Source organism: Dermacentor andersoni, chromosome 2 (genome assembly GCF_023375885.2).
Source record: "Dermacentor andersoni chromosome 2, qqDerAnde1_hic_scaffold, whole genome shotgun sequence".
NCBI lineage: Eukaryota > Metazoa > Arthropoda > Arachnida > Ixodida > Ixodidae > Dermacentor > Dermacentor andersoni.
Genome location: NC_092815.1, coordinates 170,420,755 through 170,433,838, shown reverse-complemented (window position 1 = coordinate 170,433,838; position 13,084 = coordinate 170,420,755). Strand labels below are relative to the sequence as shown.

The following is a 13,084-nucleotide window of genomic DNA, read 5'->3' as shown; positions in this document are numbered from 1 at the left end:
TCTGGGCACAAGACAAAGATTGACTTAGCTTTTACTTCTTGGTTAACCACTGCAGTGCACCTACATTGAAGTTGACCAGGTGGCCGAGACGTGCGCAGTCATGCTGAGCAAGCCGGCCTGGATGTGGGGTGCCGAGATGGGAGCCAACGAGCATGGTGTCTGTATTGGCAACGAGGCCATCTTTACACACCTCAATGGACCAGATGACCGCACCGAACGACTGCTGGGCATGGACTTGGTGAGGTGAGTGCAAATTTGCTTGCGCATTGCTCCAGACTACTACTTCTGTTCAGGAGTAAGCTTTACCTTGGGAGTTCATATCTAAATACATAGTTGGAAATGGAGGAGTTGTTCTGTTTGCCGTTCATCTAACTGATATTGACGAGGCTTCTTGTATTTCGAGCAGAAAGCTAATGTCCACTGGATGTTCAAAGCAGGTTCCTGATTTAGGTCTTCAGTTGGCAAAGCGCTAGCTTGTATTAGCTCATGGCTTAGTTTTGTGCTGTTGGCATCGTTCGCAATAAGAGAAGTGAGTGAAAGAAAGTTTGTAACATCATGTTGCCGAGTTTTGTGCTGTTTGCAGAAGCAGACCTTAGCAACATGCCAGAAGGTACTTCCATTGGTTGAAGTGCACATGATGATGCATGCGCTTTCATAAATGAGAGCGGGCAAGTAGTTAGGTCATGGTGATGCAAAGCTCGGCTCCCTGGTGCACCATTAGGTGGTGTTGCCCTCCATGCATCGTTATGCATCATGGGCGGCAGAAACCAACCGATTGTGCCCACCATTGCTGTCATGTCGCCTTCATCATTCTGTCGATGCAATTTCTTCTTCATCATTCCATCTTATCATGCTGTCATCATTCATTTGTAATTATGAGTGTTGTCACGATCATTGTCGCCATGCCATCGTTGTTATGACATCGTCACACAGTTGTCGTCTGCATTCGTTGTCATACTATCGTCGTGGTACTGTCATGGTTGTTCCATCGTCGTCATTAAAGCTTCGTCATCCAATGCTCCTCATACTATCATCGTCAAGCCATCATTGTTGCTCCATTGCTGTCATACACTCGGTATCATGCCACTGTCCTCATGCTGTCGTCATCACAATGTCATTGTTGTACCATTGCTATCGTTTCAGAATCGTCATTGTGCCATCGTCATACAGTTGTTATCATACTGTTGTCGTGATATTGCTGTGGTCATTCCATCATTGTCATTCAACTTTGTCATCCGATTCTCATCATACTTGCTTCGTTACGCCATCGCCAGCATACACTCGTCATGCCATGATCCTCACGCTGTCATCATTCTGTCATCATTTTACCTTTGTCGTCATTTCAGAATCATCATCCTATTGTTTTCATGCCACCTTCAGTTGTGCTATTGTATACCTGGAAAGTCGGGAAGTACTCAAGCATCAGAGAGGAGCATAGCAGTTTGAACAAAAATGCTATGAAACATTTTTGAGACTGAAATGTCATGAAGGAAGCAGGACCTTCAGACCCCCAAGCAATTTGACGAGTTCCAGATCGAGAGCAAAGACACCTAGCCCGCAGAAAAACCACAGCTAACGTTTTAACATTCGTGTTACACACTGGTAACTATCCTTTTAGTTTTTTTTCTTTACTGCAGTAGCTGTTATGGACACACTGCCTTGGTCATTTTGATGTATTGCCAGTCCGGCCAGTGCCCATTGCAGGAATTCCAAGTGCGTTGCGATATGTTTATAAGGATAAAAAGGAAGAAGAAAAAAAAATCCCACAACACACTCTGACGATTCAAACACTGAATCAATAGATTGTCAAAGATCTTACCTCCCAGAGCATTCCACTTTCTTTCATGGTACAGCCAAATTTCGACAATTCGAACTCTAAGGAGCCCAAAAATTGGTTCGAATCAAATGGAGTTCTAATTAACGGAAGCTCCTTGAAGGGAGGACTTAAGTGCTGCGCCAAGTTAGGCGGTTCATGTGCACCGTGGTAACACATGTGTGACGTGTTTCGGGAGTGTGGCTTCACGGCAGTGCGGCGTGTGTTGCCGTGAAGCTACATTTCTAGGAAAACATTTTGCTGCTGCGAAGCCGCATCGCAATGCAAATATAGCATATAACCCTCACCACGACTTTACTCTTAAATTATTTGTACAGCGGAGCTGTACATGCTTAGGGTTCGATAGAATTTTCGTGTCCGCCCACAGAAACTATCATCATCAACGGCTCATACTCGTAAACACTCGTACCCCCGTACGCAAGCAAAAAATGTACTGGCTCATAGCCCCATAAGACAGAGCCTACAAGCATTCAGCAAAGTATAGCGGACAGTGCTTACATTCCTTCTAATCTCACATACAACATACGGAACCGGATGTCGAAAACTGTCATCATCAATGGCTCATACCCCCGTAAGCAAGCGAGAAATGCAATGGCTCATAGCCCCGTAAGGCTCATGGCTACTCACTTTGCATGGGTTAGTTGCAATGGCAATACCCCTCTGGTCGTTGTCGGTGATTTCAGTGTGGATGTGTCGGGACTGAAAAGGGAGTGGTTTACTTGTTTCGTGTTGCAGACATAGTGATTGCTATGCCACACCGATCCGGCCCAACCGACCACCTAGCGGCATACGTGCATCAATTTGACGTTATCAAAGAATGTGTTTGCATTTGCGCGTGTGCCTATCAGTGTACATAGTGACCACAAAGCCATTGTGACCGTCGTTACTAAGTGACAGTGAGTGATGCAATAAAGTCTTTTCCACAAGTTTTCATGCCACGATGCTTACAGCTTCACTGGTCATCTACCTTCGCAGGGCGGAATAGCCTTGAATTTTTATTTTTGGTACGAATTATACATGCCAAATTATGGTACTTGCAATGAGAGATGGGAGCAGCAGCCAGCGTTCGGCCACACTGCCAGGTCAGAGGCACCGCCACATGCGTTGGTGCACTGCTGAGAGCATGGTCGGCAGCGCGGTACTATTGAATTAACCATCACGAATGCCTGTGTGTTCAAAATTACCGGGAGTATTTGCTAATTGAAGTACACATAATCTTGACAGGACCATGGCATCTGTTCAAATTAAGTGGATTCAAATTAACGAGAGTTCACTATACTTATTGTAATATGGAAAAATGGCGCACCTAGAAGTAATGGTGCCAGAGCTGATGTTCGCAAATGCCATTCTATGCTTAAAATGGCATATCTTGTCGGGGCCGGAATTTAACTAAAGATCAGTATGCCAGTTGGCTTTGGGCCCCCAAGGTAAAATCATAAATGAGGCATTGCAGGGTGACATGTGTTGGGCGTCTTTTGAAGTCAGAGAAGCACAGAGCATGTTAGTTTTGAAGAAAGACTCAGAAACATGGATGAAAATAAATGGGCAGTTATACTGCACAGGTATCTGTACCTGAAAAGTGTGGACACAGAATGGAGAAAGAAGTCAAGAAAGTTGGCAATTGAGTACAGGGTGATTGAAACTGTAAATAGACAACCAGGAGTCATCAGAAAGAAAGTGAGAGAAACAGAGATTGTGAATTGAATGCAAAGAATGGAAACAAAAAAGACAATGGAGATTTACAAGAACGAGAAGAAAGAAATTAGAAGGGATAATCTGTACAATAACGTGAAGGGAAGATTCTGTAGAAGGACTCGTTGTTGGGCTAGTTGGTGTTTGCTTACTGACATAATGTTGCACGAAGGCACAATTAGAAATAAGAGACACAGATACACATCACAAGTGCCTCTGATGTGTATCTGTGTCTCTTCTTTGTTTTGTGCCTTTGTGCTACATTATGTCAGTATGAAGGGCATTTGAGGATCAAGCTTGGATTTTAAAGTGAACGGAAGCATCAACCAGTCAGCAGTCAAGATAAGCAAGAGACGTTTAGAGTGTTGGTGGAAAAAAAGCAGGGATGAGATTGATACGCCCAGATTTGTTGCAAGCACAGGTAGTGGTACAAGGCAGATAGAGAAATGTTGAGGAAGAGAGAAAAGATTAGAGAGGTGTATACAAGAATGCTAGAACGAAAAGCACGTATAGCATACCTGAGTAACTCAAGCAGGCTAGGTGGCCATTTGTCACTGCCCTGTTTCAGTGGGATGCTAATAAACCATCGGCATCATCAAGTCACAGTTCTCACTGCTGGTTCATTTTTTGGTCCTACCAGGGCAATGCACTGCCGTGATATCTAAAAAATATATGGCCAATAGCTATCGCACTTGTTGGTGCATCAACAATAAGCATGAAAGACCGGGGGGGGGGGGAGGGTATTAAGAAGTTAAAGGAAAGGTTAGGTGGTCTCTTGAATAAAATAGTAGACTTCCTTCTACATGCCATGGAACAAAACTTGGCTAATGTGCTCATGATAGCATTGTCTAATAACCAGGCAGGTTTAATTATGCTCAAAAAGTGTTGAGTGTTGCCCCCAGTGCCCCTTTAGCGTATTACTGTCAATGCTTTCACTTAAGTAGAAGGGAGAGAACTTTAGTGAGTCGACAGAGCTTCACAGTAGAAGCATTACATTTGTTACGGTTGCATTGGCGCACTGTGGTCAATCTTGGCTGCTGCACCATAAAACCTTAACTAGCTACTAAACATTGTTACCGTCGATGCGGTGTCATTTATTTGAAGCAAAGTATTCCAGGTGTCCTGATCATAGTATACACATAGCTGAGATTTTACGGACTTCTTCTTAAGTTTCTGCCATGTCAGAAGGAGGCGGCTGCCTCATTTATCATTCTGGCATTAGCTCATTTCTGCAGAAGAGTACACATTTGGGCTGGTTGGTTCATGATTACGAGCAGTAAACAGCGCTAAACAACAGGACAAGGAGAGGGACACAGACAACAGCGCTGAATAACAACCAAGTGTCTTTATTGTTTCAGTCAGCATATATATGCTCCGCCGCTATCTGAAAGCACAGAATCAACAGAATTCAGCATGCGCAGGGGCGAAAATTTCAATTAATGCGATAGAAAGGCAATCTCCTTCGGAAGAAGAGAAATAGAGGGAAGGGCTTACACGTGTTTCACCGCTATGATGAATGTGCAAAGCTTTGGAATAAGGACTTGGTTGTTAGTCAGCGCTCTTGTCTGTGTCCCCCTCCTTCTCCTGTTGTTTAGTGCTGTTTACTGCTCTTAGCTCAATTCATTCCCTCAGAAAAGATTCTGTAAGCATTGTTGCAGTTGCAGACATTTTCTGTATTCTCCTTACAGGAATGATATACAAATAATACATGCCATATGTACTCAAAAATAGGTCGAACACAAATTTAGGTTTACTCCTACATATTTCACTTGCCGAGAAATAAAACATTGTAATTTGAATATAGGTTGAACTATACGTCTTTTTAAAAAATGAGAAACATTGATCATGACACACTTTTATATACCATAAGCTCGGCTATTAACTCTCGCTAGTTGATGCCATGAGCTGCATCCTTGTCGGAACTTCCGAAGCAGTCTACCTAGTCGGGTGCTTTGCTCGTGTTCTCGGAACTCCAAATGATGTTGTCCTCGATGCCATCATGTGCGTTGGATATGCAGCATTTCTTAAAGCCAGTCAGGATAATCTCCAGGCTGGCTTTACAGCGAGCTAGACGTGGGAACTCTGCTAGCTCGGTACGTTTGCTAGCTTTGTTCACAAATATAGGTGGAGATTGTTTGATCACAAATGTAGGTTGATAGTTCATTTTGGGTAACCTTTTCGGGAAAGAAAGCTTTGCCTGTATTCGAAGAAAAAATTTGGAGAACGCTTAAGCTCTGTTTTTAAGAGTGAAACGCGATAGCATTCAAAGATCCCTCATTGCTTTGTAGGCTTCCTGGCAACTGCAGCTCGCGTAACTGTAATGTTTACTGGGAAACGCTGGCAAGAAACACTATGCACGAAGGCGAGCTTTCCAGTAGAACCGCGGCCTCTTGTGTGGGCCGATCCCGAAGGTAGTGCACAGCTGCGGCAAAAAAAGTTTCATAATTTTCAGGTTTCTGTTATTGTTTCACACCTTTAATATTTAAGTCTAAGAAGATTTACCATAAAAGGCATGCACTGTCGGTCTTTCCTTTCATGACATTGGTTTATGGGCAGTCATTCTCAAAATTCCAATGAATAACTTTGCCAAGAATGTAAGACATGGTATGAGCAACTTTAGTGATAGAATGGTGTGGCAATATAACCTGCTTATGCCGCATGCAATATAGCAAGGCGTGGCATATACATGTACCTAAATATATAGGGAAAGTTTCGCCCATGGACAAATGTGATGGTGCCAACACCAACACCAAATTTTCTGTGACACGGGCCCCTTAAGTTTATCGCGTTAACACATCAGCATCATCATCAGCCTGGTTATGCCCACTGCAGGGCAAAGGCCTCTCCCATACTTCTCCAACTACAGTGGTCATGTACTAATTGTGGCCATGTTGTCCCTGCAAACTTCCTAATCACATCCGCCCACCTAACTTTCTGCAGCCCCCTGCAATGCTTCCCTTCCCTTGGAATCCAGTCTGTAACCCTTAATGACCATCGGTTATCTTCCCTCCTCATTACATGTTCTGCCCATGCCCATTTCTTTTTCTTGATTTCAACTAAGATGTCATTAACTCGCGTTTGCTCCCTCACCCAATCTGCTCTTTTCTTATCTCTTAACATTACACCCATCATTCTTCTTCCCATAGCTCGTTGCGTCATCCTCAATTTAAGTAGAACCCTTTTTGTAAGCCTCCAGGTTTCTGCCCCTTAGGTGAGTACTGGTAAGACACAGCTATTATACACTTTTCTCTTAAGGGATAATGGCAACCTGCTGTTCATGATCTGGGAATGCCTGCCAAACGCACCCCAGCCCATTCTTATTCTTCTGATTATTTCCGTCTCATGATCCGGATCCGCGGTCACTACTTGCCCTTAGTAGATGTATTCCCTTACCACTTCCAGTGCCTCGCTACCTATCGTAAATTGCTGTTCTCTTCCGAGACTGTTAAACATTACTTTAGTTTTCTGCAGATTAATTTTTAGACCCACCCTTCTGCTTTGCCTCTCCAGGTCAGTGAGCATGCATTGCAATTGGTCCCCTGAGTTACTAAGCAAGGCAATATCATCAGCGAATCGCAAGTTGCTAAGGTATTCTCCATCAACTTTTATCCCCAATTCTTCCCACTCCAGGTCTCTGAATACCTCCTGTAAACATGCTGTGAATAGCATTGGAGATATCGTATCTCCCTGCCTGACGCCTTTCTTTATTGGGATTTTGTTGCTTTCTTTATGGAGGACTCTGGTGGCTGTGGAGCCGCTATAGATATCATTCATTATTTTTACATACAGCTCGTCTACACCCTGATTCCGTAATGCCTCCATGACTGCTGAGGTTTCGACAGAATCAAACGCTTTCTCGTAATCAATGAAAGCTATATATAAGGGTTGGTTATATTCTGCACATTTCTCTATCACCTGATTGATAGTGATTGATAGTGCGGATATGGTCTATTGTTGAGTAGCCTTTACGGTATCCTGCCTGGTGCTTTGCTTGACAGAAGTCTAAGGTGTTCCTGATTCTATTTGCGATTACCTTAGTAAATAGTTTGTAGGCAACGGACAGTAAGCTGATCGGTCTATAATTTTTCAAGTCTTTGGCGTCCCCTTTCTTATGGATTAGGATTATGTTAGCTTTCTTCCAAGATTCCGGTACGCTCGAGGTCATGAGACATTGCGTATAAAGGGTGGCCAGTTTTTCTAAAACAATCTGCCCACCTTCCTTCAACAAATCTGCTGTTACCTGATCCTCTCCGGCTGCCTGCCCCGTTTGCGTATCTTCCAAAGCTTTCTTTACTTCTGGCGTTACTTGTGGGATTTCGAATTCCTCTAGACTGTTCTCTCTTCCATTATCGTCATGGGTGCCACTGGTACTGTATAAATCTCTATAGAACTCAGCCACTTGAACTATCTCATCCATATTAGTAATGATATTGCCGGCTTTGTCTCTTAACGCATACACCTGATTCTTGCCAATTCCTAGTTTCTTCTTCACTGCTTTTAGGCTTCCTCCATTGCTGAGAGCATGTTCAATTCTATCCATATTATACTTCCTGATGTCAGCTGTCTTACGCTTGTTGATTAACTTTGAAAGTTCTGCCAGTTCTATTCTTAATACAGTAATACAGTAATATACGTTAATACAGTAATTGGAAAATGCATACCAATCTTTTTCAGTGTGGCTAGAGCATCTACCACGACAGAGCAGTTACCACGACTTTCTATCTAATAGAGGCGCTGAGCGGAGAGCATATGGATGCAGCAGTGACTTGAGAATGCAGAAAAAGCAGTTACCACTTAACCCAACGAGCTCTGTGTAAATATGCAAGGTCGAGATAGAGTCGCGAATGGAAGACTCAGGAGTGTAGCTTTGGGCAACACGTAGGTGAATACCAGATTTTCCTTTCAACTGCCATCATGCTCATCTGGGAGCAAGAGGAGCTTGGAACTAGCGGTGGTTTCTTTGTTTAGATTGTTCATCAGTAGAATGACCCAATTTGGCCCAATTTTATGGTAATGAAATGCACTGACTATCAGCCGCTGGTGCTGTGACATGCACTAGGCTTGCATACACTTTTGGAACATGATAAGAAAATGCTGCCGATCGAAGGAAATGGCTTCTTTGAACATATGAGCGAAATATTGTGCTGCATGTAGCAGGGCATTTACTATCTTGTTTTAAAAACAGCCAAAAATAGCTTGCTTTCTCCTTTGAAATGTCATCATCACAAGCATTGAAGCCCACCAATAGCTATTGGCTAATTTCTTAATCATGAGAACATTCTCAGTAATAATATTATTGTTAATATTGAGGTAAATAATTTATTTATTTATTTAAAGATACCTTACAGGCCCCTAGAGGCATTGTGTAAGGGGGAGAGTACACTCAAAGGTTATACATAATTATAATACATATGTGAATACATATACAAGAAATACAGCATAAGAAATGCGCTAACATGCAGTAATGTAGTGTTAAAAATTGTGCAAAGGACAAACCGAATGCTTTAGGATGCGGGAGGTCAGCGAACAAGAAATTTTCACAATAAAGTAAAATATAACCAATAGAATTACAGAGCAAGCAGGACAATATTTGGCTATAATAAAAGAGTATTTAAGGGGTAGTGGCACAATAATAACAGGAAACTCAAGAAAAAATAACATGTTCGGTTATGTAGAGTTTGAAAAATGCGTTGCTAGAAGATGCTGGAATTTTTCCTGGTCACTCTCATAAGCGATGGCGTTAGGAAGATTATTCCAAAGGTGAATGGCTCTTGGAAGAGCGGAGTAGTTAAATGAATTAGTCTTTCCGTAGATACGCATGAAATTGAACTGATTGTACAGCCGGCGTGACCTGTAATGAGGAGGTTCAAGAGGCAGGACTGATGGTGCTGTATTATGGACATATTTATGAAATAATGATAGCAGGGTTATATCACGACGATCATGCAAGGGCTGTAGTGAGAGGTTGAGTTTAATTTGTGTTATGCTTTTGTTATAGTCATAACAATGAAATAAAACGGGTAGCCCTATTCTTGATAGATTCGAGTTTTTCAATCAAGTATTTCTGATGGGGAGACCAGACGGATGCGGCGCATTCAAGCTGAGGTTGAACAAATGTTAGATAAGCTAGTTTACGAATGTCTTTAGCAGAACTGTGCAACTTGCGTCTTATGTACCCTAATTATCTTGAAGCATTGGCGCATTAGTGTGCAATGTGCGTTGACCACAAAAGAGTTGATGTTAGGTGAACACCAAGATATTTATATTGAGTATCATGCAAAATAGTAATGTTATATATATGATAAGGAAATGTTCTAGTAATTACTGCCCAGCTTGCGGCTAAAAGAGATAATTTTACATTTAGAAATGTTAAGCTTCATTAGCCAAGTCTTATACCAAAGAGAAATAAGTTCAAGATCTTTTTGGAGGATTGCATGATCATCGGCACATTTGATGGAATGATAAAGAATGCAGTCGTCTGCAAAAATGCGCACGTGTGAGGAACTGTTATTGGGTAAGTCGTTAATGTATATTAGAAATAGTAATGGCCCAAGAACGCTGCCTTGTGGTACACCTTAAGTAACGTGCGAAAGAGGAGAGGAAAAATTATTAACTGCTTTGAATTGCTGACGATTAGAAAGTAAATTGCGAATCCATGTTAATGTGAGAGAATCTAATTCAACGCAAATAATTTCAATATCAAACGGCAATGTGCTACGAGGTCAAATGCTTTTGCAAAGTCTAGAAAAGCACAATCAGTTTGGAGATCTTCTTCCATGTAAGCATGCAAATCAGTTGTTAATTCTAGTAATTGCATTTCACAAGAGAAGCTCCTGTGAAATCCATGTTGGTTAGAAAAGAAAAAAATTGTTGGCTTCCAGGTGACTGTAGACATTTGATGCAGTTACGTGTTCTAGCATTTTACAGCACATAGATGTTAATGGTATTGGACGGTAGTTTTCCGGTGCGTGTTTATTACCTGACTTAAATATGGGTATGACCTTTGCTGTCTTCCAATCTGAAGGCAGCTGTCCAGTCTCTAAAGATTGCCTGAAGATGTGAGATAGAATTTTATTAGATGCTGTGACGGTGTCTTTCGGAATTTTAGAATTAATGTTGTCAACGCCACAGAATGTGGTTAGCTTGAGGTTATTTATCAGGCATGCAACACCTTCAACTGTTATTTGTATTGGCGACATGTATTGGTAGTTCAGCTCCGATGCATCTGGCAGATCAGTCTGATCTTTTGTGGTGAATATAGAAGAAAAATAAGTATTTAATGTGGAAGCACACTGATTATCTGGAATGGGAGTGTTATTGTTGTGTAAAGAAATGTTAGTGTGGTCCTGATCTGGGCTTATAATGTGCCAGAACTTTCTGGGTTTAGATTTTAAAAGAGATGGTAGGTCATGAGTGAAGTATTTATCTTTAGCTGAAGACAGGGCAGCACAGTAAATTTTCAAGCTTTCCTTGTATGTGTCCCAAGCTGCTAGCGTGCGCAAGTGCTTAGCACTTCCGTAATGGCGCTTTTTCGTGTTTCTCAGTAAGCGAAGGTATCTGGTGAACCATGGGTAAGATTTATCATTGGTTATCTTAATGAGAGGGACGTACTGGTTAACCAAGGCAGAAATCTTATTCCTAAAGAGTATCCAATTCTCTTCCACCGATCGACTATGGAATGAAGGTAACAGCACGCAGGAAAAGAATATATCTAATTCCGAATTTATAATGTTGTAATTGGCTTTGTTATAATCGCGTATTTTTTTAGTAGCGGAACCTGTAAAAGAAGAGGGTAGTACGTTGAGAGTTACTTGCAGTAAGGAATGATCGCTAAAACCATTAATTGACACAATGTGATGAACTGTTTCCGGTGCCGTGGTGAGGATTAAATCTAAGATATTATTACCCCGTGTAGGCTGCGTAACAACCTGAAACAGGTTAAAATCTAAGGTTAAACTAATGAATTCTGTCGAAGTATTACAGGATCAACATAAGTTAACGCAGTCGATCAGAGGAAAATTGAAGTCGCCTAGTAGATAGATGGCATCAAACGGGTGAAGTTTCGTCACTGATTCTATGTTGCTGCGCAAGTCGTTAATAAATGAATTAGTAGAATTTGGAGGTCCGGTAACATACACCTATAAGTACTCGCAAGGATGAGAACATGCATGCAGCCCCGATAATTTCCAAGTTAGAGTATGAGTTAATTACATAAGATGGAAGTGTTTTTCTTATTCCTAGAAGGATGCCACCGCCTCTTTTATCTTTGCGGTCATATGAATGTTGTAGAAAGAATTATTTCTTAAATGAAAATTAAATTAAATGAAAAATATATCTCAAACGATCTCAAAAGACAAAAAAGGCCTTTCCAATCTGCACTACTGGTCTGCACATAACAGTTTGACACAGCTGTGTGGCCTCCAAGAGAGCAGCGGCATGCTGCATAGCGTGTAGATGCCATAGCCGCTACAGCATGCTGCGACAAGTGCTCTCGCTGGTTTGATGCTCAGTTCTTGGGCGGAGCCTTGCCTTCTTGCCACTCCCCCTGCGTAGCTTCCAGCACACAAGTGGAGAAGAAAGGAGAGCGAGAAAGCCACTCATTCATGCAATAACTTCATCTAACTTCAATTATGCTTGAAGGGTTAAAAAACTTTTGTGGCAGGAGCTTCTTACAGCGATGTCTTTCAATAGTGAGGCCATCCTGTTGTTACTTAGAAAGGTGTTTCGGCGCCCCTTTAAAGGACAACTGCAATGAAAGCTTGGACCATGTAAAAATACTAGTTTCAAATAGTGTATATTTAGAGCAGCCTCCATGCAAAGCTTTACATTTTAAATGCAAGTGTATGCTTAATGAAAAGCTCTAAAAAGGGACGTTTTTGAAACAGTACCTAAACTCAAGAAAATGCCGCCATTACTGCTCGCCAGGAATGACATGGAATCCCAAACATTGAGAATCAGCATGGCATCTGAGCATAACTTCAGCTATTGGTCAGTGCCTGTGGTGCACTGAAAATCTCAGAGGCGATGGCATGTTGAGATTTGCATCACATTTGGTTACCATCACGTGGCCGTTTCCTTTGTGTGATGTAGTGCTGCCAAGTGTAGGGAAGTTTTCCTGGATCTAAGGATCTTAGGCCTTGTTTAGGGAAAGAGAGAAATTTGTCCAAATCTAGGGAAATGTTACGCTACGGCATTGACAAATTCACTGACCATTACGATACTCCCGAATGTGAAATTTGAGCACAGCTCTATGCGTGTTTTCATTTTGCGATATATTGGCTGGCGTGGGCAATCTGTCTCGTGTGGCATGTTGCAGATGGAGCGAAGTGTAGCGCAACTGCCTCGCTAATCTGGATATTGCGAGAGCCGATGAAGGGGTGATGCATGGGCATTATTCACAGCATCCGCCGCCGACAGACAATGCACGCTACTCTGGCGCCATCTCGTAGCCATTGTTGCTGCACTACGCTTTTCTTCTCACGTTTTCGCATACCCTCCTTCGCTTTCCTCCTCGCATCTTTCATCCCCCACTGCACTCCGCGTTCGCTTTTCGCTTTC

General features: G+C 42.2%; 1 protein-coding gene and 1 long non-coding RNA gene across 3 annotated transcripts in view; one reads left to right on the top strand and one right to left on the bottom strand.

Annotated features, from left to right (window-relative positions):
* LOC126540457 (secernin-2) overlaps positions 1-13,084 on the top strand; it is a 127,456-nt gene that overhangs the window by 21,708 nt on the left and 92,664 nt on the right. For both annotated transcript variants that reach the window (XM_050187274.3, XM_050187275.3), the window contains exon 3: positions 56-243. In XM_050187274.3, the coding sequence (XP_050043231.2) occupies positions 56-243 (188 nt within the window). The remainder of the gene's footprint in view (positions 1-55; positions 244-13,084) is intronic.
* Positions 4,857-13,084, bottom strand: part of LOC129387247 (uncharacterized) — a 35,082-nt gene continuing 26,854 nt past the window's right edge. The window contains exon 3 of the long non-coding RNA XR_008614496.2: positions 4,857-5,948. This is a non-coding gene — a long non-coding RNA (uncharacterized lncRNA). The remainder of the gene's footprint in view (positions 5,949-13,084) is intronic.